The sequence below is a fragment of the Diaporthe citri genome, assembly GCF_014595645.1.
Source record: "Diaporthe citri strain NFHF-8-4 chromosome Unknown scaffold_1, whole genome shotgun sequence".
Taxonomy (NCBI): domain Eukaryota; kingdom Fungi; phylum Ascomycota; class Sordariomycetes; order Diaporthales; family Diaporthaceae; genus Diaporthe; species Diaporthe citri.
This window is the reverse complement of record NW_025064846.1, coordinates 9,803,859-9,827,585: the sequence shown is the minus strand read 5'-3', so window position 1 is coordinate 9,827,585 and position 23,727 is coordinate 9,803,859. Positions and strand designations below refer to the sequence as shown.

General features: G+C 51.6%; 7 protein-coding genes across 7 annotated transcripts; 5 read left to right on the top strand and 2 right to left on the bottom strand.

Moving 5' to 3' along the window:
- Window positions 1-302: 302 nt before the first annotated feature.
- Window positions 303-3,743, bottom strand: INS49_002570 (uncharacterized protein; the record flags this gene model as incomplete). The annotated part of the gene is made up of 5 exons (XM_043163379.1): window positions 303-514; window positions 577-1,529; window positions 2,611-2,643; window positions 2,745-3,555; window positions 3,710-3,743. The coding sequence occupies 5 exons, from the start codon at window positions 3,741-3,743 to the stop codon at window positions 303-305; spliced, it is 2,043 nt and encodes a 680-aa protein (XP_043031885.1).
- A 186-nt stretch (window positions 3,744-3,929) lies between these two features.
- INS49_002569 (uncharacterized protein) lies at window positions 3,930-5,269 on the top strand (the record flags this gene model as incomplete). Its single annotated transcript, XM_043163378.1, has 3 exons — window positions 3,930-3,986; window positions 4,039-4,756; window positions 5,199-5,269. The coding sequence occupies 3 exons, from the start codon at window positions 3,930-3,932 to the stop codon at window positions 5,267-5,269; spliced, it is 846 nt and encodes a 281-aa protein (XP_043031884.1).
- Window positions 5,270-6,034: 765 nt separating this feature from the next.
- Window positions 6,035-7,125, top strand: INS49_002568 (uncharacterized protein; the record flags this gene model as incomplete). The annotated part of the gene is made up of 3 exons (XM_043163377.1): window positions 6,035-6,131; window positions 6,193-6,324; window positions 6,386-7,125. The coding sequence occupies 3 exons, from the start codon at window positions 6,035-6,037 to the stop codon at window positions 7,123-7,125; spliced, it is 969 nt and encodes a 322-aa protein (XP_043031883.1).
- Window positions 7,126-7,444: 319 nt separating this feature from the next.
- Window positions 7,445-7,822, top strand: INS49_002567 (uncharacterized protein; the record flags this gene model as incomplete). The annotated part of the gene is made up of 1 exon (XM_043163376.1): window positions 7,445-7,822. The coding sequence occupies one exon, from the start codon at window positions 7,445-7,447 to the stop codon at window positions 7,820-7,822; it is 378 nt and encodes a 125-aa protein (XP_043031882.1).
- Window positions 7,823-8,128: 306 nt separating this feature from the next.
- On the bottom strand, window positions 8,129-11,386 carry INS49_002566 (uncharacterized protein; the record flags this gene model as incomplete). The annotated part of the gene is made up of 1 exon (XM_043163375.1): window positions 8,129-11,386. One exon carries the CDS (start codon window positions 11,384-11,386, stop codon window positions 8,129-8,131), a length of 3,258 nt encoding a protein of 1,085 aa, XP_043031881.1.
- Window positions 11,387-16,537: 5,151 nt separating this feature from the next.
- Window positions 16,538-19,604, top strand: INS49_002565 (uncharacterized protein; the record flags this gene model as incomplete). The annotated part of the gene is made up of 7 exons (XM_043163374.1): window positions 16,538-16,639; window positions 16,737-17,416; window positions 18,251-18,396; window positions 18,614-18,653; window positions 18,712-18,904; window positions 18,958-19,262; window positions 19,337-19,604. The coding sequence occupies 7 exons, from the start codon at window positions 16,538-16,540 to the stop codon at window positions 19,602-19,604; spliced, it is 1,734 nt and encodes a 577-aa protein (XP_043031880.1).
- Window positions 19,605-21,684: 2,080 nt separating this feature from the next.
- INS49_002564 (uncharacterized protein) lies at window positions 21,685-22,270 on the top strand (the record flags this gene model as incomplete). Its single annotated transcript, XM_043163373.1, has 2 exons — window positions 21,685-22,168; window positions 22,260-22,270. The coding sequence occupies 2 exons, from the start codon at window positions 21,685-21,687 to the stop codon at window positions 22,268-22,270; spliced, it is 495 nt and encodes a 164-aa protein (XP_043031879.1).
- Window positions 22,271-23,727: the final 1,457 nt, after the last annotated feature.

Sequence of the window (23,727 nt, the reverse complement as noted above, 5' to 3'; positions counted from 1 at the left end):
CTTGCGTGCGATCGCGATATCGATTCATAGTAAAAAGGTATCCTGAAACGATCAGTTCAGAACAAACATTCTTGCGCCTCCCAAGATGGGCTACGAGAAGTCATCGGCCTACCGAGAAGAAGTAAGTGACAACCGAGCTTGATTGTATATCCAACCAAGAGGCCAATCGTTGCGCTCCTATAATATGGCGCCTCGGACTGATTTAATACGAACGGCCCAGCAAAATTACCCCAACAGTTGGCAGTGCTACAGGTGTGCTATGTAAGCCTTGCGCCCGATAGCCTCTCGAGATGGATTGGTACTTACAAGACAAGAGCACTGGCAGAGGCCCTGTGTGTGTAGCCCGCCATATTGGAGGATAGAGTTGTCAGACTGATGGTGTAGCTTACGGACTGGAAGTTGACCAGCCAGAAAGAAACCAATCGGCCCCATGTGTTGGAACGCGGAAGGTATGCCATCGTCGCAGCACAGACGGTGCAGATAACGCCCGCTACAGCAGCTGTTACCAGCCGGGCTGCGGTCACATGAGGGTTAGCAACACCAGAGACAACAGCACCTTGGACTAGCAGGACATACAGTTTGGAATGTTCAGAGTGATCGTGCCTCCTATGAAAAGGCCGGCAATTTGAACGGCATCCCCAACTGATTTCAGTGCTGTCGTCTTGGTTGTGGTAAAGCCCATATCCCTGATGATGACTGTCGAAAAGGATGTGATGACGGCGTTCGGAATTGCTGCACCAGCGACGGATAAGAATAACAGGATAGTTTTGGGGTCGTAGAAGGCAAGCCAAGCTTGTTTCTTGTCGAAGTGCTTGTTCTTGATACCCGTTCCGTTTCCAGCAACTCTCGCGACTGCGACAATTCGTTCCCTCGGCGTGAGGAAGGACGCAGTAGACGGGTTATCCGGGAGGAACAAAAAGATGACTACTCCCCAGAAACAACTGATCCCGCCAAGAATGTAGAATACCAGTTGCCATTTCGGAGGAGACATGCCCTCTGGCAATTTGGAAATGCCCATCGAGATATAAGACTCGACGATCCCGCCCCAGCCAAGGCCAGAGAACCAGATACACTGTCTCAGCGGGATCTCACGGCGTGTAAACCAGAAACCTGTCATGAGAATGAGGCAAGGGATGACCGCACCCACAAAGATGCCAGTAAAGAACCGCACCACCAACGCGCTGCTATAACTCGTGCACTGCGTCATGATAATCATCAGCACCCCGAGAGCCAGGATGCTGATGCTGAGCACCCTCTGCGCCGGGAATCGCCCGATCAGCCAGCCGGAGGGGTACTGCCCGAAGAAATATCCCGCGTAGACCATCGATGAGAGGAAGTTGAACTGGTTGCCGTGCAGCCCGAGAGCCTTTTGGTATCCGAACAGGTTGACGTAGTTAAGGGCAGTCCTGTCCATCTGTTGCATCGCGTTGGTGATGAGAAAGATGGGGATGATGATCAGGTCAATCTTCCATCGTGTTCGGCGCTCCTCTGAGGGTGTGAATTCGAGATCAAGTCCAGCTAAATATTCGCTGTAGCCAACAGCGTTTTTTATCTGAGTGGAATTGTCGGGTGTGGGTTGTTGAGACTCCTTTGGCAATCCGCGTTGGGGGTCAACATCTGCCATCATAATCTGCTGGAATAGTTGTGGCAGCAAGTGAGGTTCTGCTGCAACTAGAAGTGATAATGTTTGTATTCTCTTCGCTCGGTGATCAATTCTTAAATCAAAATACAAGTGTCAACGGTATAATATTATTTTGCGCCTCTAGCGTTTCTTATGTCGGGACTCGGAGTCAACCCAGTGAGTTTCAGCAATGTGCATTGTAACACCAATGTAAGCCCCCGCTCCTCGGCGCGCAACATGTCATCTATTCTTGCCCAATGTGGACAATCTCTACTAGTGAAACGGTACTTGTCCTATTGGCTATAAAAGAAATGTGGTAGTATCGGGCCTGTATCTGGGAAGCTGCCACATAAGACTTGGATGAGTCGCATGCTGATGGTGTTCATTCATCTGCATGCATGTAGGTCTCTAAGCTTTCTATATTTGGAGAGTTGATTAAGAAAACCTCGGGTTCGACGAAATTGGTCAGCACACTTGCGGGTTGCTTGATCACGAACAGCACCCCAGGCGCTCAGGGTAGTGTCTGCGTCATGCAGTAAGAGCAGAGGCACACAAAAGCGCATCTATCAGAATTACAACTGGTCTCAACGACTTTCTTTGCAGCCAGGTGACTAGTCACTCACCCACCGCCCAATACCAATTACTGTCACGTGGGCAGCGCCAGCACCATGTCTTCGTCAAAACCAATGGCCTCATCAACACCCAGCGTGTCTCATCGTCAGATAGTTTCTAGACACCTGGAGCCCTGTTTCAAAGTCGGATGTCTTACCAACTACAAGCGGCTCATCAACCAACAAGACGCGGATTATCAGAAACCATGAGCATCACCAACAGCATTGGCTCTGTTAACGACAGTGGCACTCCTATTTATATGTGTTTAATGAACAGCGGACACCTCATTAACGACAGGAATCTTTTCTACACCACTGGTGCCGTTAACAAGAGGGACTTAATTGCCATCATGGACCTCATCAACTCCAGAGGCGTACTTGATATTCAGGTACTGCATGTCCCCTAGGACCCTATTTTTGTGCAGGACGTTAGCTGTTCCAGAAAATCCCATGTTGATACAGGCTGTCAGGGCCTGGTAGATTGAGCCATTTTGGGGGTATCTTGGACTCACTCCGGCCTTGTCAGATCCGCGCCACCCTCCCAGTGAGCGCAGTGCGAGATGTTAAACAAGAGGCTGTACAGCCTGTTACGATCGTCGACCTCGTCGTATGGCTCGCTCGGTGGGTGGCGTAACAGATACTGCTTCCTGTACACAATGTCGATCGGGATGCAGTTCCTTCGCCACATCCCAAGCTCGTACTCGTGGTGGGCATAAAATGGCGAGGGGTCAAACACCATCGGCTCGCCCGTCTCCTCGTTGGTGGCTATGTTACCCTCCCACAGGTCGCCGTGCACCAGGCAGGGGATTAACTCGCGGCCGTTTGCGGTCAATGCATCGAGCAGCCGGGGAATTACATGCTGCTTGGTGATGGCGAAGGCCTGTTGGTACTCCTCATCCGGCCCGTTGAAGTCGATGTCGGCCTGGAAGAACATGGTCAAAAGCTTAGTGAAGTAGCTAGTCCAGTTCGGGTCCCATTCGTTTGGCTGGATGATCTTTCCATGACAGTTGGGGACGTGGAAGCCAAACATGTTATTTGGGGATTGGCCTTCCGTCTTCTCGTGGAGGCGTGCCGTAAGCGAAGCGATCTTGACCGGGTCCGGAAGCTCCACGATAAGGTCTAGAAAGTCCATCACCAGGAAGTAGGTTCCGGGGCTGGACTCGTATTCTCCCCAGATATGTGGTTTGGCACAGGACTCGGCCAAATGGGAGTGCATCTCCTCCAATGCCAGGAACTCGCCCTTCATCATGACCTCGGCAAAGTCTTCAGAGCAGGTCTTGAGGAAGTATTCCTTGGGAGTCCCATCCGCAAGCTCGGTTGCTACTCTTGCAGTCTGGGTCCAGCCTGATGCTGCCCAAGGTTGCACTTCAATGAGCTGAGTTCCCTCAGGGAGAGCTTGGATTTTTTTTTTATCAGCTCTCATCCGCCGAACAGGCAATGTGTGGGGTGGGGAGGGCTTATGAAGACGGAGCCTTACATCTCAAAAGTGCCGCGTCCACGTCGCTATCCATGTTCTGTTTTGGGGCGTGCTGATGGCGATTTGTCCTGTGCGGGAGTGCGATTTGAAAGCTGAGTCGGACTGGATGAGCATCAGGCCATGCAACAGGGCATCACTGCAACTAGGACCACAGGGATGTTGGTGTTATATCGAGATCCGGTCCCAATTACTAGTTGGCGTTCCCCACAGCCAGGATTTCATGCGCCTTGCATGCAGGTCTAAGGACCAACAGGCGTCTGCCTCAGTGCCAACACAAGTAGCAACATCTCAGTAATGAAAAGGCATGCGCCGCTGACACACTTCCAAAGCCGATCGGCGGTGCTCGCGGGCGAGCTGCGCCTCATTGGCGGGCCAAGTCGTTGAAACCCTCCTCGTCTCGAAAAGGCAACGAATTTTTGCTTATAATCCTGGCTCTTGGAGCCCCTGAGGATACACACCGGAAGCTGGTCGAGGCGGCTGCCAAGGCTGGAGTGCAATACGTTCTGACCAATGCATACGGTGTTGATGTGTACGGAAAGCCAGGTCTACAGGACGCGCTCCCAGTTGGCAAGGCCATCGTTGAAAACATTGAGCACGCGGGAAGTTCTGGCTTGACGTGGTTCTCCATGTTCACGGCCCTTGGGTACGAGTACGGTTTGTCGTACGGGACAGACCTGCTCGGCATCGACAAAAAGAACCGTACTGCTACATTCTTTGACGACGGCAAGAAGCCCATTGAGTTTACGACAATCTCACAGCTTGTTCGTGCAGCTGTCGCCTTGCTCAACCTAGAGGTTCTTCCAGATAATAAGAACGACAAGTCTGTGACTCTCTCCCAGTTCTTCAACAGGCCAGTTTACGTTTCAAGTTTCCACCCCAGCCAAGCGGATATTCTCGAAAGCATCAAGAGGGTGACGGGCAAGGAGGAAAGTGAGTGGCGTGTATCTTACGAGTCGGGTAAGCAAAGTTACGAAGACGGCATGAAGTTGATCTCTGAGGGCAACCCGGCTGGCTTCGCAAAGGCAATTTTCGCCCGCGCACACTACGGTACAGACGGTACCTACGACACTCACAACGATCTTCTCGGTCTTCCTAAGGAGAAATTGGATGAAGCAACTCATGTAGCTTTTAATTATGGCCAAATTAGATCTTTTGTAGAAAACACCAAGGAAACAATAAGGCGGAACTGTCAAGCCTTGACTTATACGGTGAGGCCACTCAGGCAATTCCAATGCTACTGTTGTAGCTGAAGTCTGAATCTAAGCCGGCTTCTAGGTAAGCCCGCCTACAGCATTTTCATGCTCGGCGTTGAAGCTGTAGCCGGTTCATCGACCGATAAACTGTGCCACGAGGTACTCTGGAGCGAGGGACATCATGCCACCTCGGACGGCACCTGGTCCTCGGCCAGGATAAGTCAAAGGAAGTCGTCTGGCATGGCGCATCCAGAATATACGCCGGCGTCATCATCACTAACACGGAATCATGCCAGCCGGCTACCTGGCTCCAGTAGATGAGCTGTACGCTAAGTACGATCGCGAGGGCCTACAGGCTGCGCGTTAAATGACTGGTCTACCTCTCTCATGAGTTGGGACTCGGTTGCGCACTTTTCGGTATACCGTGACGAGATACACGCCTGTTAAGAGAACAAATCCGTGGAGGGGGCGAAATGGGGACGTTGGAGGAGCAAGACGGAACGCTCGCGCTGAAGACCAGGGGACTGGCAGTACTTCGCAAAGTTTCTTTCTAAACTTGATAAAGCCGAATGCGAATCAACGGACTTAAAACTCTTGTCAGACCACTATTACCATAGTCCCGGTAAGTCTGGGGCCTGGTTGTGAGTGGAGTGGGGGTGTAAGATGGAGTTGGCTGCTATAATTATTAATGACACAGAGTACAACCTGTGTTAGAGTTGGCTGTCAAAGCATGCTCGGTTCCAGAAAGGGTATCAATCCCCTCCCCTTCCGGTCCGTGAGATGTTCCATTCGTCATACTAAGTTTTTACAGGTCGTCAAGATGGGAGCCTGGGCCGGCACACGTGAGAATTCCTTGGCAATCCCTGAGTGTACCCATCGCCGATGACAGTCATCTGAACCTTTGGGCCAAATTCAAAATCTCTTGGGCCGAGGTTCAGATGACTGTCATCGGTGATAGGCGTACAGAGGGTGTCTAGCAGCTCATCTTGCTTGCAAAGAAATGCCTTAGATTAGAGCTGCTCTTTTTGTATAAGAAGAGACCGTTTCCTTGACTCGCAGAGATACAATGGTCTCGATCTATACCAGTACCCAATTAACACGAATACAACAGATCTGAGAACCCCAATTGACAATGGCATCTCTTCCTTCGACGTACAAGGCTTGGCAGATCGTCAACTCTGGCCAGCCAATGGTGCTCAAAGAATTACCACTCAAGCAGCCTGGTGCAGGTGAGCTTCTTGTCAAGGTGCTGGCTTGCGGCATTTGTTACACCGACCACAGCATACCCAGTGCCCAGTGGTGAATTTCTCTCCTTCAAAGATCTCGTTCCAGGCCATGAGACGGTGGGCGATGTTGTTGCCGTTGGCGAAGGAGTCACTCGATTCAAGGGCGGCGAGCGTGTCGGCGGACCGTGGCATGGAGGTATGGTTCCACAAACTTGCCCGCCAATTCGCTGTCTATCACACATGTTAACATTGCTCAGGCCACGATGGAACTTGTCGCACTTGCCAGCGCGGACAGTTTCAGCACTGTGAGAACCAGGTAATCAACGGCTTGACCAAGGACGGCGGCTTCGCACAGTACGTCATACTTCGCGAGGAAGCCGCGGTCCGTATTCCTCGCGAAATTGACCCTGCCGAGGTCGCGCCCCTTCTCTGCGCCGGCGTCACTGTCTTCAACGGAATACGAAACATGGAGATCATCCCTGGCGGCATCGTTGCTGTATTGGGTGTTGGAGGCCTTGGTCATCTGGCCGTGCAATATGCCAGCAAGATGGGCTACAGGACCATTGCTTTGAGTTCTGGAGACTCCAAGAGGGCCTTTTCCAGTGAACTTGGGGCGCATGAGTACATTGACACCAAGGCGGAGAATGCCGTTCAACGGCTTCAAGCTCTGGGCGGGGCTGACATGATTGTCGCTACGGCGCCCAACCCCAAGCTTATTTCGGAAATGGTAGCAGGTCTCGCGCCGAGGGGAAAGCTTCTTGTCGTGGCAGCTTCCGGAGCGGCCGAGGTCAATCTGAGCCAGATCATCACCGCAGGAACCTCGGTACAAGGTTGGGCGACCGGGCACGCATTAGACTCTGAGGAGGCTATCGACTTTGCACAAAGGCATGGGGTCAAGGCCATGGTTGAGAAGTTTTCGTTTGATAAGATGCAAGATGCGATGGATCACATGGTGTCAGGCAAAGCCCGATTCAGAGCTGTTCTGTCTATGGTGTAAAGAAGACGGGATGAACTATTGGCATGCTAAAATTTCGAACCTTTCGTCTACATTGGTATAAGAGGTTCATAGAAATATCATGCTGAGAACCATCGGCTCTCACATGACAACTAACCTCTCATTTTGAAGCTGAGTGTTTGCTGGCCATTTAGCAGCAGTCGATCCCGGCAACCTTGTAGCTAGTAAAGGAGTAATGTGTATAGTAAGGTTTTACAAGACCCTAAGTATCTACTAATTCATTAAGCATAAAGGCTTAAACCCCGAAGCTGGCGATGCGAAGATTTTGGCGCGTCCTCTCCCTAAACCGATCCTCGACCTCATGGAGAGACCGCTGGGTTTCACCCACGAGGGCGTAGAGATCAAGAGATCGTCCTCCGCCACGGTTCCAACGCTCCGGATGATCCACCAGCCCACTCCAGGCCAGGGCCAAGGCGAGCAGCAGGACTGCGCATTGGCTTTCATGGACCGGGACTTCTGGGTCCGCAAGTGGAGCTTGGACGATGTCGAGGGCACGGCGTCGGGGAGGCACTTCTTCCTCCCGCGCGACTGGATCAACCTGGATTGTTTGCATCTTGCTCAGGTCACCGCCGACGGCAGGTTTCTGTGCCCGCGGAACGGGGAGGTCGCGGTGGTGCATAACGGGTTGAGCAGTGTGTTCTTGGCGGACCAGGGTCGAGAGCTCACTGTCTGCAGCTAGGATGGTCCTAAGTTCTTGACGAAATGAAGGTGAAGGCGACGGTGGTCATGGAGAGCCAAGACAGGGGCAACATGTCACACGAACGGAGCAAATCCACTAGTAGACTTGTGTTAGAAATACGAATATTATCCCACCACTTGGATCCGGATTATATGATCACATCAAATGTACTACCTTCGTTGCCAACCCCCCTGATACCTATGATGTTGATCCTCCCGTCCAGAAAAAAAGCCCCACCAGTACCCAAGAATCCCCACCCCGGATTTTGATGTATGAATATGACATAGGTACTCCATACTCCCACCCCTAACGAGGGATAATATCATCCACATCCAGCTCGTCAAAGTCTTTAATAGCCTGCGCGACACTGCTGGTCTCGCTCGGGCTGAGAAGCGGCCGGCTGTGCCTCCGCCTCACCCAGCCCTGGTCGTCACTGTCCTCCCCGATCTCCCTGACGGCCCCGAAGCTCTCCTTGCGCGAGCTCGACCCGTCCCGCCGCCGCGTCCTCCCCGAGGGGTCCACCGCCGTCGATATGCGAAGCTTGCCCCGGTCGCGCCCCGCCCCCATGGGCCTCTCGCCGCCGTCGCCCGACGCCTCCTCCATCTCGTCGAGCCGCGTCGACGAGCCGTGGCTGGCCAGGGGCCCGCCGCCCCGCCGGCTCCCGAGCGTCTCCGTGCTGCGCGCCACGCCCCGCAGGCCCGTCCTCGAGGACGCCTTGCTCGTCCGGCCCCCGTGAAGTGGCGCCGTGGTGACGGACGACGTGGTCGACCCCATGTGCAGCCACGACGACGTCGTGGTTCCCGCGTCGCTCAGCGCGTCGTACGATGTCACGCTCCCGGCGTAGCTGGCGTTGGGGTAGTATCCGCGGTTCTGCCCGCTGGCGCTCGGAGCGCGGCTGGACTGGGGTGATGTTACCCCGCCGCGGCCGCCCGCGCTCGACGGCGCGCGGTGCGGCGGATGTGGGAAGGCGTAGCCGTGCTTCCTCTCTATGGGCGAGTTGTCGTCGGAAGCCTGGCTGTCGTCCATGCCGCCCTCCTCGCTTGCCGACGTGTTGCTGTTGTTCCACGTCCGTGGCGCGAGCCAGCAGTACGAGAGCTCATGGGACGCTTCCTGCGGCTGGATGCTGGGGGCTTGCTTGCCCTTCTTCGCCCAGGGTGGTAGCCTCGCGCCCTTGAGCCGGGGCCCCAGGTGGTAGCCCACCCCGTCTGAGTATCGGACTATCGGTGCATCGGCCGACACGCTTGCCAGAGTCTGCAGTATGCCGTAGATCAGGATCCATCGGCCTCTCCTGGCGAGGCTCGGGTCGATCTCGCCGATCCGATCCGTCTTCTCGAACTTGACAAAGGCATCGATCAGATCGGTCTGGGCGAAGTCGCTGCCGAGGATGTAGACGTTGGTGGCCTCGGTGTAAGCCAGCTGTATGCGCCGCTCCACAGCTCCTGGGCGCTGAGGGCCGCTGCCACTAGCTGGCACGGTCTCGGTCCCGGTCTTGCTTCGTTTTCTGCCTTTGTTGTTGGCGCCCAAAGCTGCCATGTTGGCCGCCGGCGGGATCGACTCGGGGACGAGCGGATACGGGTGGGGAATGTGAGGATACCGCTGTTTGTTATCATATTCGATGAGGACGTCAGTCATTGGCAGCTCATCAGTATCCGCCTCAAACGCCTTATTCCCACTCTCCGACACCATGAGCCACTTCCTCGAGGAACGTGTCTCGGACCCATCCCACACGATGTCGCGATTGACAAGGTAATCGTACAATGTACCAAAGTCTTTCTGCAGAACCTGAACCACCGTCCTCGTGAGCCACAACGGCTCGTCACTCTCGTCAGAGGTAACCGCATCAGGAGGTGGTGGAGGTGGCCAACGTCCCCACGTACTACGGTAGTACGATAAGAAGAACCGCTGCAATCGATCAGCACTCGCCTTTGCTGGGCTCGCCACGACTGGCCCGGAGGTTGGCGATATGGACGAGAGTGACGGCGGCCACATGTCCTCGAAAGAAAAGGCCGCCAGTGGCTCCTCGGCTGCTTGCACTCGGAGATGCATCTCAAGGCTTGCCCGTTCGAGCAGCGCCCTGGTGATCGGACTGATCCTCTTGAAGTCCGATGAGGACTCCATCAGCGTCCGCTCTCTCAGGCTGCCGTACATGCCGGCAACGTGTAAGAAGCTCTCACGCCAGCCCTCTTCCCACCGAACCTTGGGATCTTCGCACCATGCCAGTAGGCCGATGGCTGTCTCCGCGTCATTGCGAACATCGTCGATGCCCCGCGCACTGAGGTAGGCAATGATAGTGCTCAGATTGTCGGTTTCCGCCTGAGGCATAAACTGCTCCATGCGCGAATGAAGATCTGAGAGAGCCTGACACAGAGAGAGCCCGACGAGAGAAGCGTGATAAAGTAAGGCGAACACATTGCGAACGGAAACGCTATACCGGACTTGTTCGGTCTTGCTGGCGTTGGAGGGAGGAGAGAAAAATATCTCGTAGCTAATCTGGCCATCCGTGCTGGTGATGATGGTTTCGTCGGAGAGCGGAGGCGTAGGTTGGCCGCCGCTGCGATTGCCTGGCTGGGGTCTGTGGCCGCCCATTTGGTCCCGAGCAGCTGCTGACAAGCTGCTTTGTCGAGGCAGTAGCATCGGCGGTGCGCCCCTTGGCGATGGCGAGAGTGTCATTTCGTCCTCAGTAGACCCTTCACGAAGCAGGGTGATGAGAGGCCGAGACTCCGTCGCTTCTATTACATGAGAGGAGAGTCTGAAGGATGGATTCGGTCGAGGGTTCTGCCCCTTGTGGCTTAGGTAAATAAGAACATCGCCATTCGGATCCCAGAGTTCTGGGTCTTTCCGCAGCTTGTTCCACCGCTGCACTGGCTTCCCCGTCCCAATCCAACGCTTTATCTGAGGTGTCGCCACTGGGGGCGGCAGTGCGGGCAATTTGGCCACTGGAGGCGGCGAGGCCGGTCCAAGAGATGCGTCCCATTGCGGGTCGTAGGCGTAATTCGCATGGGGGTATTGCGGCTGCTCTCGATCCTCAAGTGGTGACAAATCGGACTCGCCTGGACGGGGTAGCTGGCCAGGCCGCACTGTGGCCGAGGATTCGGGTCTGGCTTCCAGTGGCCTTCCCATGTCCTCGCGTCTGGTCTTCTTGCCGCCAAAAGTGAAGGCCTTTGCAATTCCTTTGCGCACCTTCTCACTGTTCTGGTCCATCACACTCCTCATTCCAGACTTCGATATGCCCACACCTGAGATATCTTCCGCCTTGATGGTGGGCTTCCTGGCTCGAGCATAGGCAAAGTCGTCCAGAGGATGCTTCTGCTGTGACGCATCGAGTCTCCGGCCATCGATGCTGCCGCTGCTTTGACTGCCCTCTATCGACAGTACATCGCCGTCCACTGCTAGATCTGGGGGACGAGGGGCGCGCCCATTGGCAGCTCCTAATCTGGCCGAATCCTGCCTGGATGGACCCAGGGCTACCGTGGGCAGTTCGTCAAGATTCGCGTCCGGTCCATGTTGGGCCTTGACTTTCGGTTCTGTAATCTTTTTGCGTACATATGCGCTGCGTCCCGACATGACTAACGTGGTATAGGCCCGGCCGCTCTGCTGCTTAGCTACTCTACAGTGGTCAGACGGCGGGAATCGTCCACGATTGGCCAATGGAAAATCCGGTTCCTTTCGTCGTGGTAATCATAAGCTGGCACTGGTTGTCCAGCGTTGATGGGAGGGGCTTGTCCGGTTCAAGAGGCTGGATGGATACCGCAGCTGGTATCCGGACCGAACCGGGGTCGGGCCGTGGGTGATCTTCAAGCTGGGGGCCGGGCGCAAGACGTTACTCTGTGATGATCATCTTAGTCACGACACGGGTAGCCCCATCCATTGGTATGACTATAGCTTGCGGCGCTGGTGTGACAAATATCAAGGAATGAAGAAAGAGGGGTTTCTCAAGTAGGGACAAAGACAAAGAAAGGCAACGGAAATGGCCTTGAGAGCTAGCAGTGTCAGCATGCGACAGACGCTAGTCTAATCCGACGAAACTTTGTGGGCCCGGCGAGAATAAGCTTGGTGAGCTGGCGGGGGGGCAACTATATGGCCGAGGCGCACGACCAACGAGCTGTGCTTTTGCTGGGTAGGTTCGAGGCGGATATCTGGTGCTCTCCGCGGCAGGATCCTCAACCCCAGACCCCTTTTAGCTGCAGGGTATGCAACCAGCTCATTCCTGACTGCTTGGGATTTGGCTCGGTTTGGCCTTATCGAGACCCTTGCGTGCGGCTCACAGAGTTACATTCCGATCCCTGAACCTTTTCCTAGCCCTACTTCCCAAGGCGGACTGATGGAGCTTCAGGCGTGCACCACGCGGCCAACTCAAAGACTCGTGTTTTTGAGAAGTGCTTAGGACGATAAGAAGGGAAACACTATGGCAGAGGCCAGCGCCATCGAATCACGCAACATGCAAGACCTGGGATGTTTGACGGATGGGCGTTTGTCATGAGACGCAAGTACTCGTGTCAAGGTGTCAGAGAATAAAGTAAATAGCCTGTAGTCCACCAGCAGGCCAGTCCTCGAGCCTCGCGCATGCGGCACAGCACCAATCAAGGCGAAGTAAGGGGAGTAAGGAGAAAGACAGAGGAAAAGCAACCAGAGCTCCGGAATCTGAGGGTATGGACGCCGATATGTCTCTGTTGTCGGGCCACGCAGCGAATCATCATTGATCAGCATGTCCTGTTGGCCAGATGCGCTGGCTTCTTCCGCAGAGACAATGCTGTGCCAGGTGCGCAATACGAAAGGCAGATCGTCTGGCGGATCGCGGCCCAGAGCTCGATGAATGCGCGCAGGGGTTCGAAGATGCAGAACCGGGGGACAACGTGGGAAAGTGGGCTCACCCACCTGTCAGCACAGGTGACAGGTAATTTAGGTGGGCACGGCCTCTCGTGGCGCGCTGTTATTTCGATGCCTCATGCCATCGCCAGGTTCTGCTCGGCCAGTTCCAAGTGGCGATGATGGTCATTTACTTGAAAAGCATGAATTCGTTTCAAAGAAGCTTCGGTCGAGCCTGGCGCTATCATGAGGGTGGCAGCGAGGGAAGGGCCAGCAGCGTGTTGCTCGACGGGGACGTGGGCCGGTGGTGGGCGAGATTTTGGTTGGGTATTGCCATCACTCAATGCCATGACTGAGCGCTGCTTCATTGGCCAGTCAGGCCAGCTATCGGCACCCATGCCATGACCCCCTGGAGAAGCCGAGCCTTGCACGATCCAACAGCCCCGGGCAATCTCATCCGTGGCTCTAAACCTTACCACCGCGGCGGGTTTCGATGATTGGCTTGGGCGACATCCTCGATTCAGGCACCGCCGAGGCCCTGAGATTTGGTCATTTAGTGATTGGCCTGTCTGATGAGGGGTGTCACAAAAGTTCAATGTTGCATAAAGCCTTTACGGTAGGTCTGGAACCTGGGCGGACGGAGAAAGGACGCAAGTCCGCCCATGAATTGGCCGTCGGGACGCAGCCGGTCTAGACAGGAGCCTGGCGCCCCACTCACTGATAAGGCGTGGCTAACCCTCTCATCAGGCAGGTCGGGAAGGGACTCTTATTAGTGTCGCTTGGGACTTCACGATGATGAACGCACTTGGCAGACGTGCAATGAACAGTCCCGCTCTCAAATCCCCTGAGCTGGACTTCTGGGACCCTTGTCGAGTGTTACTTTTCTGGTGTGGCCCTGCCCGAACGGGTTCAAAGAGCAGACTCGTTGTTGCTATGTTGTACGACATGCAACCAGTGGGCGGCTCGATGCCAACCGGCGGTCTCAGCTCCGCCAAGGCCCCCGGTCGAGAGGTCTGGCTAACCATGTAAGTCGGCTTGATTTCGAGGCTGAGATACGGCTGTCCGAGTCGGCTCCGCTATTTCGCATCCAGTGCCGAATGTGGATGGTTTGCCATCGGGTGCATCCTCGCAACGGGAAGAACATTGCTCTCGATGCTGCCCGATGGTGAGGGGCAAAGACCCTGAGGACCTCTGTGTACCAGCATGGTGCCAAGGTCTGACGTGCACGTCTACCGCCTGTGAGGTTCTTGACCGAGGTCACTGTGCCGGTGGACCCTGTCAGATGGAGAAAACCTTGGGCCCAGGTAGAGAAGCAAGGCAGATGGATGGCTATCTCTGCGGCTCAAGAGCTCCGATTGCTCGAGGGGCGGGATGAACGATTGCGACCTGTTCATGGCTGCGGATGGAGCCAGTGCTGGAATTCGAGTTTCCGCGGAAATACAGGAGGCTTATGCGCCCCGGGTATGAAGCATGCCGTGATCTGTGGATTTGTGTCCAACAACCAAGGTCACCCACTGCCTGGAGAGTGCGTTCTGCTGCTTCTTTGCCGTGATGGAGATTGTCGTATTCGTTTTCCCAAGGCTTCGGCGGCCAGGAGCCAGCGATAGGGGCAGGGATCGGTGGGAGGGGTTGGAAGCCGAGTCTTTGAGGTTTGGTTGGATCTTGCAATGACCCTTACCGGCAAGCCAGGTTTGGCCTGAATTCGAAATGGGGAAGGGCGCCTCGAGCTGCAAGAGCGTCTCGAAACGTGGCCGCGGAGATGATTCAAAGGGTCAACGTGCCGGAGGATGTGCCTGGCACGTGCCTGTCTCGAGGCTGATGTCTTGGTGGCCACGACGACGTGAGGTCTGTCTTCACAACTGGCGGCGGCGGAGCAAGAAAGAAAGAAAAAGAAACAGATCAGGCATCAAGAGGTTGATGCTTCTGGCAGCAGAAGAAAGTGAGCAGCGGCAGCAGCAGCAGTCTTGAGGCACGCGGTGACGGGAAGGAAGGACTGCTGCACCAGGGGGCGCGAGGAGCTAGCCCCAATCACGTTGTTTTGCGCAAAAATGTTGACGCATGGAAGGTGGAAGGTACGACTGGATGCCCTCGCTTTCCTTTTTTTTTTTTTTTTTTTTTTTTTTGTTGTTGTTAGTCGGCCTTGAAGCGGGCTCGCCCTGCCTGCGTGCCTGCGCTGCCGGCGAGTTCTGAACCCCGAAGCAGTTGCTTGTTGTCTGCAACTCGGCCTCCATCCCGGAACCTTCCCACCACTCAACAAGCTGCAAGCTGCAGGCTATGGGCCAAGGGCCGGGAGGCTATTTTCCAGCGGTGTTGTGTCCATGTTTGATGTATGCTTTTCTTTTGATGTCGTCGTCGGAGCTTTTTGCAGCCGTGCCTGTCGATCACTTGCGCCTGCATCCAGGCTGGGGACGAACCCCTGAAGGCCCCGGTTTTCTCCCGGACGCGGGCAAAAGTCACAAATCAGAAGTCTCGGCTGATCGACTCAGGGTCGTCGCCGTCGTCACCGGGAGCGGCCCGAATGCGAGAGCACCCGCTGCATCATATCAAGTTCGCCGCGTCGATCGTTGCCTATAGACCAAAATAATCGAGATTGACTTCCTCAATCCGATCCTGAAGAGCCTCACTCTTGGCCGGCCGGCTTCAACACGTCGCTTAACCATTCGTCATGCCCCCTGCTGGGGCCGTTTCACCCAGCCGAGCTCTGTCTGTCTTCCTTGTCTGGGCCCACCTGGCGTTTCACCTGTCGGAGCAGAATGCTGGCCACCCACCAACACCTCTTCACCCATCCCCAGTTCGTGTGGCCGTCCACCTTCCCAACATGATGGCCTCAATCAACTTCCATCGTTAGGCGACTTGTGGAGGAAGTCGAGCTGCCATCTCAGCTGCAGTCGGCAACACAATGGCTGCCATGAGGCTCCTGTATGGTCCGATCCATGGCACTTGCGAGGGAGTGAGGTAAGCCCACAGTGGGGCTCTCGGGTCGGAGGTTATCCTTCTATGGGACTGTCGCTATGGACCTTCGGAGTCAAAGAGTACGGGTGTCCGGTCCCAGTGGATCACCTTAGCGAGGTCGTCCCGTATCCAACGATTCCATCTACGCGAACGCCGGCGTCAAAAGTCCCGGCAAATGTCGTGAGACCCGCCGCTGGGGGAGCTGCCCTGTGTCCCAAGGTCGTCAGGAACATGACAAGGAGAAATCATCGCCGTGAAGATCCGTGGGTTTAGAAACGCGTTTCTGGGAGGCGCACGCCTTGTTGATCGTCCTGAGAGTCAGGCAACGAGAAACGAAACAGTGGATCGAAACCTCAACAGCCATCTTCCTTGCTGGCAGATCTTGGAATGCTTTCAACATCACACACACACTCTCTCTCTCTTTGAATCGAAACAGACCATCTTCGTATCCACACTTGCTCCCATGCTCCGAAGCATGGTGTCTGCCCGTTTAATTTTGCCTCTGTGCCCCTGTCCCCCTCGGACGATCCACCCGAAGTTTGGACTTCCGCAAAAGGGCGATATTGGAAAGGGCTGCACCTGCAGTCCTGTGTTTCATCAAGCCCCATTCATGGCAGTCAAGGGGTTTCTTCAGAGACCCTTCCAACCTGTCATATAATACCTGCATTACCCCAGGCGTTCATCGTGGGAAACATGTTTGATCTTCACCACTTCTAACACTTATTCTCTCTTTATTTTCCCCCACGTTGTGGGTAAGGATATAGCCGGCCCTCATCATGTTTACTCTTTCTAGCCTTGCCAGAGGCCTGGCAGCCCTGGCTCTTTTCGCCCTTCCCAGTGTCCAGGCGGCATATCCCAACCCAGGAGCCTGTTCCGGCGACTGTTTCTCACGACCCTGCTCTGATCAAAAGAGCCTCCGACGGAAAATATTTCCGATTCAATACGGGAGGCAAGATCATGATATATGACTCTGACTCGCTGAGTGGACCATGGACATTTCGAGGAGCAGCGATTCCCGATGGGAGTTCTATAAACCTCGCTGGCAAGGACGACCTGTGGGTAAGTGTTCTGAAATAGCTTTGCAACATGCATATATATGGCATAGCAAGTGGGGACTCCGAAGGATCTCGACGTTGAGGACTAATGAATTCAACAGGCTCCAGATGTTCGCCTCGTCGGGGACACCTACTACATGTACTACGCCGTCTCAGCTTTTGGCAGTCAAGCATCAGCTATCGGAGTCGCAACATCAACCACGCTGGAGGCTGGGTCTTGGACGGACCACGGTGCGACCGGCGTCTCATCCAAGGCTGGAAGCAACTACAACGCCATCGACCCGAACCTAGTCCAAACAGCCGACGGAAAATTCGTACTCAACTTCGGCTCGTTCTGGAACGATCTCTTCCAGGTCCCAATGGCCACCACGCCAACCAAGGCAGCCGGCAGCAGCTACAACATCGCGTTCAACTCGTCCGGCACCCACGCCGAGGAGGGTCCCTTCATCTACTACCGAGCCCCGCACTACTACCTCTTCTGGTCGTCCGGAATCTGCTGCGGCTACGAAACCACCATGCCCGGCCCCGGCGAGGAGTACAGGATCAACGTGTGCCGGAGCGAGAGCGTCAACGGGCCCTTTGTCGACCAGCGCGGCGTCAACTGCGCACAGGGCGGCGGCACGACCGTTCTGGCGTCCCATGGGAAGGTTTATGGCCCCGGTGGTCAGGGCGTGTACGCTGATGCTGCCCATGGCGGCGCGGTTCTTTACTACCACTATGCGGACACCAGTGTTGGCTATGCCGACGCCGACTACCGGTTTGGCTGGAATGGGTTGAGCTGGTCTACTGGCTGGCCTGTTGCCACGTGAAGTCGTGGCTCTTCATCACTTACCTCATAAACCAAGTGGCTTGTTGAAGCCTCGGCTTTTCACCTTACCTTTGCTACGGACATATTTACTTCCTCATTGCACATACTCGAAGCTTTCTTGTACATAACATCAAGACATCCTGCATCCAAGCGATAGCATCTCTAGCTAGACCTGTAAATAACATGAAGATCGGTGCTCATATGTTAAATTTCTTGGTTGTACCACGAAGAGAACTCATAAGTCACTCCATTCCCTCCCAGCATTTATTATACGCAGCCAATTCCAGTTGGCCGTGCGTGAACCAGCTCATAGTGAGGGAGACATGGCACACAATAAGACGTCCACCACCCCAATGCTCACCTTAGTAAATTGCGCTTTTCAAGAAATCAGAATCTCCATTTCTTTGATAGGGGCGTAGATCTGATTCGAGTTGCTAGGTATGATCTCAACAGTGATGAGTGGTCGAAATTGGTGATCAAGGCACCCCAAAACTGCTTCCCGCGGCTTTATTTCGGTAGTAGATGATCTCGTTGATGATCTTCTCCCGAACCCATCTTCAATTCAGGGTCAGCAATCTGCTCAGGGGAGTTTGATGCAGGCCTCAAAAGCTTCGCATCAGCGCCCCGTCTCACCCGCATCTCCTGCTTTGCGTCCACAGTTGAAGTATTCCCCAATTGCGCTACCCTTCGGCCTGTTTCGAGCGACACAGGCGGCCGCCTGAGCCTTTGGTTTCCGAGTGCTCCAAAGAGCATTTCCCTTGCTGCCGCTGGGCCCTGGCGCATCGTCACATTTGCTGACCACCTGAGCGCCTGCAATGAGACCTCACCCGGTAACTACACCGAGAACCGCGGCGATGCAGGAAGTCGGTTGCTTGAGTGGGCCCTGAGACCCATGTTCGATGCTGTCAGCATCGACGTCTTCGGTCCAGTCCCTTCGAGGCTAGAGGCACAGGGTGACCGCTTTTGAGTGGAAGAAGGTGGGCTGGTATGATCAGAGACGATCGTCACTAAATTCTTCCCCATATAACGAGGAGGAGGGGTTCTTCAGGTTTTGCATATTGCCCATATTTCTCGTCGTCTCCTCCAACAAAGAGACGACTTGCTAAGGCGCCATGGATACCAAAGAAAGCAGCGGACCTCGGTTCATCGACACGATCGCGAGCCCCCAAGATGCGACGCGGATGAAAGTGATTGTCCTCGGCACGAGCAGGTAGGTAAAAACCTCCCGGAAGACCGAGATGAACCAATGCGTCTAATGAACAAACAAGGAGCGGAACCTTGAGTTTATACAAGGCCTTCAAGATACTGGGATATAACCCATATCACATGGTCGAAGTCTGCGCCGGCGGCTTGGATCATTTCCAGATGTTTCACGAGTATGTTCGACTCAGCCATGCGCAAAGCGATGCGGTAAAACCGTACGGACGTCCAGAATTCGACAAGTGGTTCAGAGGGTTTAACGTGAGTGCCGACGAATTTATCGGGGACTGTGCCAGTGCTGATGGACGATTCAGGCCATTTGCGAGATCCCAAGCTACTCAGGAGGCATATTCTTCGTGGACGCCTACATTGACGACCCCGACGTCAAATTCATTCTGACGGAGAGGGCGCCCGCGGCCTTTGCCCGGTCCATCAACAACTCGGTCGGGCGTTTTGTAACGGCTGCGCACTCGTTCCCTCTGGGGATCTTGAAATACTTTGATACCTATAACTGGGCATTCACGAGACTCGTCGACGATATGTACCCCGTCTATTCCCGAGAGAAGATGCCAAGTGATCCAAACAGCGCCGAAAGTATTGCGCGTTGGTATGAGGAGTAGTAAGTTCGCCTTTGGTTGTTGTGAATGAGATGGTACAGTTGGGTTGGAGCAGCATCTGACCCAACTCCTGCAGTACCATAACAATCAAGAAGTACGTACCGCCCGAGAGACTGCTCCATGTGCGGCTTGAAGACGGTCTCGGCTGGGAACAAGTCTGCCCATTCCTCGGAGTCGAAATCCCCGACGCACGTTACCCCAGGGGGAATGACCCAGATGAATTCAAGAAGATCGCGCAGAGCTTTTTGGAACCCGGAATCAAGAAAGCTTTTGGTATCCTCACGGCCTCTGTTCTGGCTATTGCTGGTGCCGGGGCATGGTGGTTATATCCAAGACGTCGTTGAACATAGAACGTGGGCAAAGGGCTACAACCTGTCCCAGGTACAACGAACCACGGATTGTTTCGACGGGAACCTGCATTTGTTGGTCAAGATCTTCGTTTACTTGTCTCAGGTCACCAGTCGAATCTGGTTTAGCCTGGGGGACGAGACGTCTGACACTTGAAGAAGACTCAAATAGACTCGACAGAAGCAAGCTGATTTTATAAAAGTACCTCCAGGTACATAGTTGCAACAGCTTACACTAGTCTCTCATAGCAATCTGATATAAGAGCCACGCAAGCCACTCGCTCTTTCTTGTATCTATTTTTTCCGCTAGAAACTCTCGGTGAGAACGCATTCAACGCTATTCTTGGTCAACGTGTTCACAGCCCGGTACCCTGTGTGCTATGCGTCCAAAAGAACAGCTCTGAATCATCGGGACCTGCAGTTCCACCAAGATGGACGCGTTGTCAGATTCGCCACTGACGTCCGGAAATGGACCCAAGGACGAACGCTTGGTCCAAGGCCGTCGAAATCACGCACGAGCAAGGAATACTTCGCAAAGCTTGCCGGCAGTATGCTCAGCTCAGAAAAGTCGACCACAGTGATCTCGCGCAGATAGCTTTGTTAGTCGTCGCCGAGGGTAACTACTGTGACACCAGGCGGAGGTGGCAGGCCTTGTCACTCTTGCGACAGTTCCATTTCGGCCATTGGTGCTGAGATTGCAGGATCACGGTAGATCAATTTGACGATCAGAGGACACAGGTATGTGGACATGGGTGCAGACAGCCGTCTTACTTCAGCGCCAACCACATACATACGTTTTCAGCCCTTATTTGCTCCACTGCCCTCCCCGCCCCTTCCTGTGGGCGCCGAAATTGTTTCTTTATTCTGAGGCTGTAAGAAGCATTACATGTGACTGACGAGTTGAAGATAATGACTTGTATCTCCGGAAGCTTGCCATGGCATTTGGTGGATTTCATTGACCAAGGTAGTGCCATTCAAATGTTTAACGAGAGCTAGAGAGCATGATAAGGCCATTCAACATGAACATGAGCTCTTGTCAATGATTCTTAGGTCTTATGGGCCGGTTTTGCCTTTGGCCACTTCTACACTTACGTAAAATCACGTTATGGGTCCGAAATGACTGGAAAGTAGAGGCGTGGCATTAGATTTGTTATGTGATAGCAGTGTCTGTCCAGGGAGAAGTGCAGGTGCCAAAACAATCGCATCCTACCTGGATATCTAGGTTCTTTGCGTTAGGGACATTATGAGCTCCAGAAATTCGTTGGAAGAGGCACTGCCACTTAACGAAAAGTTAGCGCGAACCAGAGTTGTGCTTTGCTCGCAGACCTTGATTGGAGAAAAACAAACAGAAAACGTTTTGCAAGAGCCACATCAGATGAAAACGGTTATTCGAGACTACCCCTTGTAATCAGTAGGCCCATACTTCTTTTGCATCTTGCATCTTGCAACCCCCTTCCCTTCACTTGCAAACCAAAACTTTCTTTCTTCTTGTGTTTTTGAAAGTGGGCTAAAGACACCCAGCCGGTCCACCTTACCTACCTAGGCACTGCTCGAACAACAGGTCGTCTCACCTCTCCTTTTGACGCACTTTTGCATCGGTACCAAACCGAAGTTGCACCTTCAACTTACACTTTGATGTTACACGGTCAAGGCAACAGAGTTGCTGCAACGAAATTCGAAGTGCGTCTGTTCTATCTGCGTCCCCAATCGAGTGACCGCAGTCCTGCTGGCTCGAGTTTACCCACCTCCATCACACTTTCTCGCGCTTCTTCCAACACATCTCGACGTCACGCCACGGCCATTCATCACCACCTCTTTTCTAATTCAAGTGGAATTCATACACTGCACATAAGTTCAATCGCGCGTTGTTTGCGTTTCGTCCAGCTTTCACATCACGTTCATCCCCCAATGTTTTCCATCTTTGACCGAGCGCCGCGTGCCAACTGGTCTTAGCTTCCCTACCTCAACCTCTTCAGTCTACGGTACTTATCTCCTCCTCCCGTTTGTTTTCTTTAGGCGCGCAAAGAGACTGAGAGCGCGCTGACCTTTTCCTGCAGCTCACAGAAAAGACGACACAATGGCGTCCCAGGTTGACGATCCCGTCGCCTCTCACGGTCCTCTCATCCCCTCCCTTTTCGACAAGGCAGAGAAATACTGCATCGCCTGCGGAAAATCCGACAGGGTTGAGTTGTGTTCTCGCTGCAAAGGTGTCTGGTACTGCGACAAGAAGTGCCAGAAGGCTGACTGGCCCTGCCACAAGCTTCTCTGCAGCAAGTACGCCAAGGTCAACGACATCGAGCCAATTGAAGGCGGCTACCGAGCCTTCCTTTTCCGATCTGACTCCCTCGAGCCGGACATCGTCATCCTCCCCGACTCGCAGCACGTGAGCCGTCCTCTCGACTCTGTTCTCGGCCTCTTGCGCCAGCCTGGCGACTACGAGCGCGGCCCGCCAATCGAGCGCCCCGCGTTTGGATTCAACGGTCGGCTGGGCCGTAACTACATTGGTAAATACCACATCCAAGTCATCGTCCGCGCCAACTACATAGTCGACGGATCTGTTGGTAGGTCTCTCGTACGTATGATAATCGTATGGGAAGCAATTATGTTTTGGTATTGTTTTGTCTAAGTTCTGAGAGGCTACGTGCCCTGGAGGGGATAACTAAAGTAGCCTTTTAAGTGCAAGGGTTATACTTATTAATACTTATAGTTTTTCTTTTCTTTTAATAAGTATATATAATTTTTATTATAATTAATTTAAAATTATAATTTATTATATATTATATATATATAATCTTTATTATAAGAAAGCATTGCTAAAAAGGCTTAAAATTATAATTTATAAGTTTTAAAGTAAATTTTAATAATTTTTATTATTATATTATTTTTTAAACTTATAATCTTTATTATTATATTATTCTTTAAATATTATACTTATTATTTTTAATATTTAGCTTTTAAGATTGCTTTTTTATAAAGATTATTAACTTTTATATAAAGGCCTTAATTTTAAATTTTTTCTTTATAAAGGAAGTTAATATTTATAAAGTTAATACTAAATTCTTTAGTTTGCATTTATTTTTATTATGCATTTTTATAATATAAATATTATTATCTTTATTTTTATTTTTATTATTAAAATATACTTAATATTGCTTTAAATTAATTTCCTTTAGCTACTTTTTATTTTTTTAAAATTAAGTATTATAAGCAGCTTAATTATTTATTAGCTTCTTTTCTTATTTTTTATTATTTTTTTTAATTTTCTTAATAATTATTTTTTATTTAAATTACTTAGGTAATAATATATATTTCTTAATAAATCTCTTTATATATAAGTTTTATATATGCTTATTAATAATTTAATATAAAAAGTTTTAAATTTAAGTTAATATAGCAATTTAATTTTTTAATAGCTAAATCTTTTTAATTTAATATATATAAAAGATATTTAAAATTAAAATTTTTATTAAGTTATTTATTATAAAGATTATAATAATTTAATATTTAAAATAATAATTACCTTAATAATTTTTATTATTAAAAATGCTATATAATTTTATATTAAGAGTTTTAATACTTTTAATATAAATATATAAATTTTTAATTATATTATTAAAAAATATTTGCTTATTTTAATATTAAAAATTATTAATAATTTAAATAATAGCTATTATATTAATATTATTTAAGAAAAGTATTTTAGCTTAGGTTATAATTATAACCTTTAGCTTATTAATTTTAATAATTTTATAAGAGTTAATCTTAATAAATAGCTTATTCTTTTTAATGCTTAATATAAAAATAAAGTTAAAAGCAATTTTTATAATCTTTATTAAGATTTTATTAACTTAGTTTTAATTATCTTTATTATTAATAATAATTAAATTACTATTAATATTAAGTAAATAAAAGTTATTATTATTAATATCCTTATTAATATTTATTAAATAAGCATTATTAGCAATAACCTTGCTATAAAAATTAATAAAATTAATAAGCTTATCTTTATTCTTATTAATTAAGGTAATTTTAGCCCTTTTTATAACCTTAATAATAATTTTAATTTTTATCTTATTGCTTATTAAGAATATAATTATAATGTTTATTTTATTAATTAAAG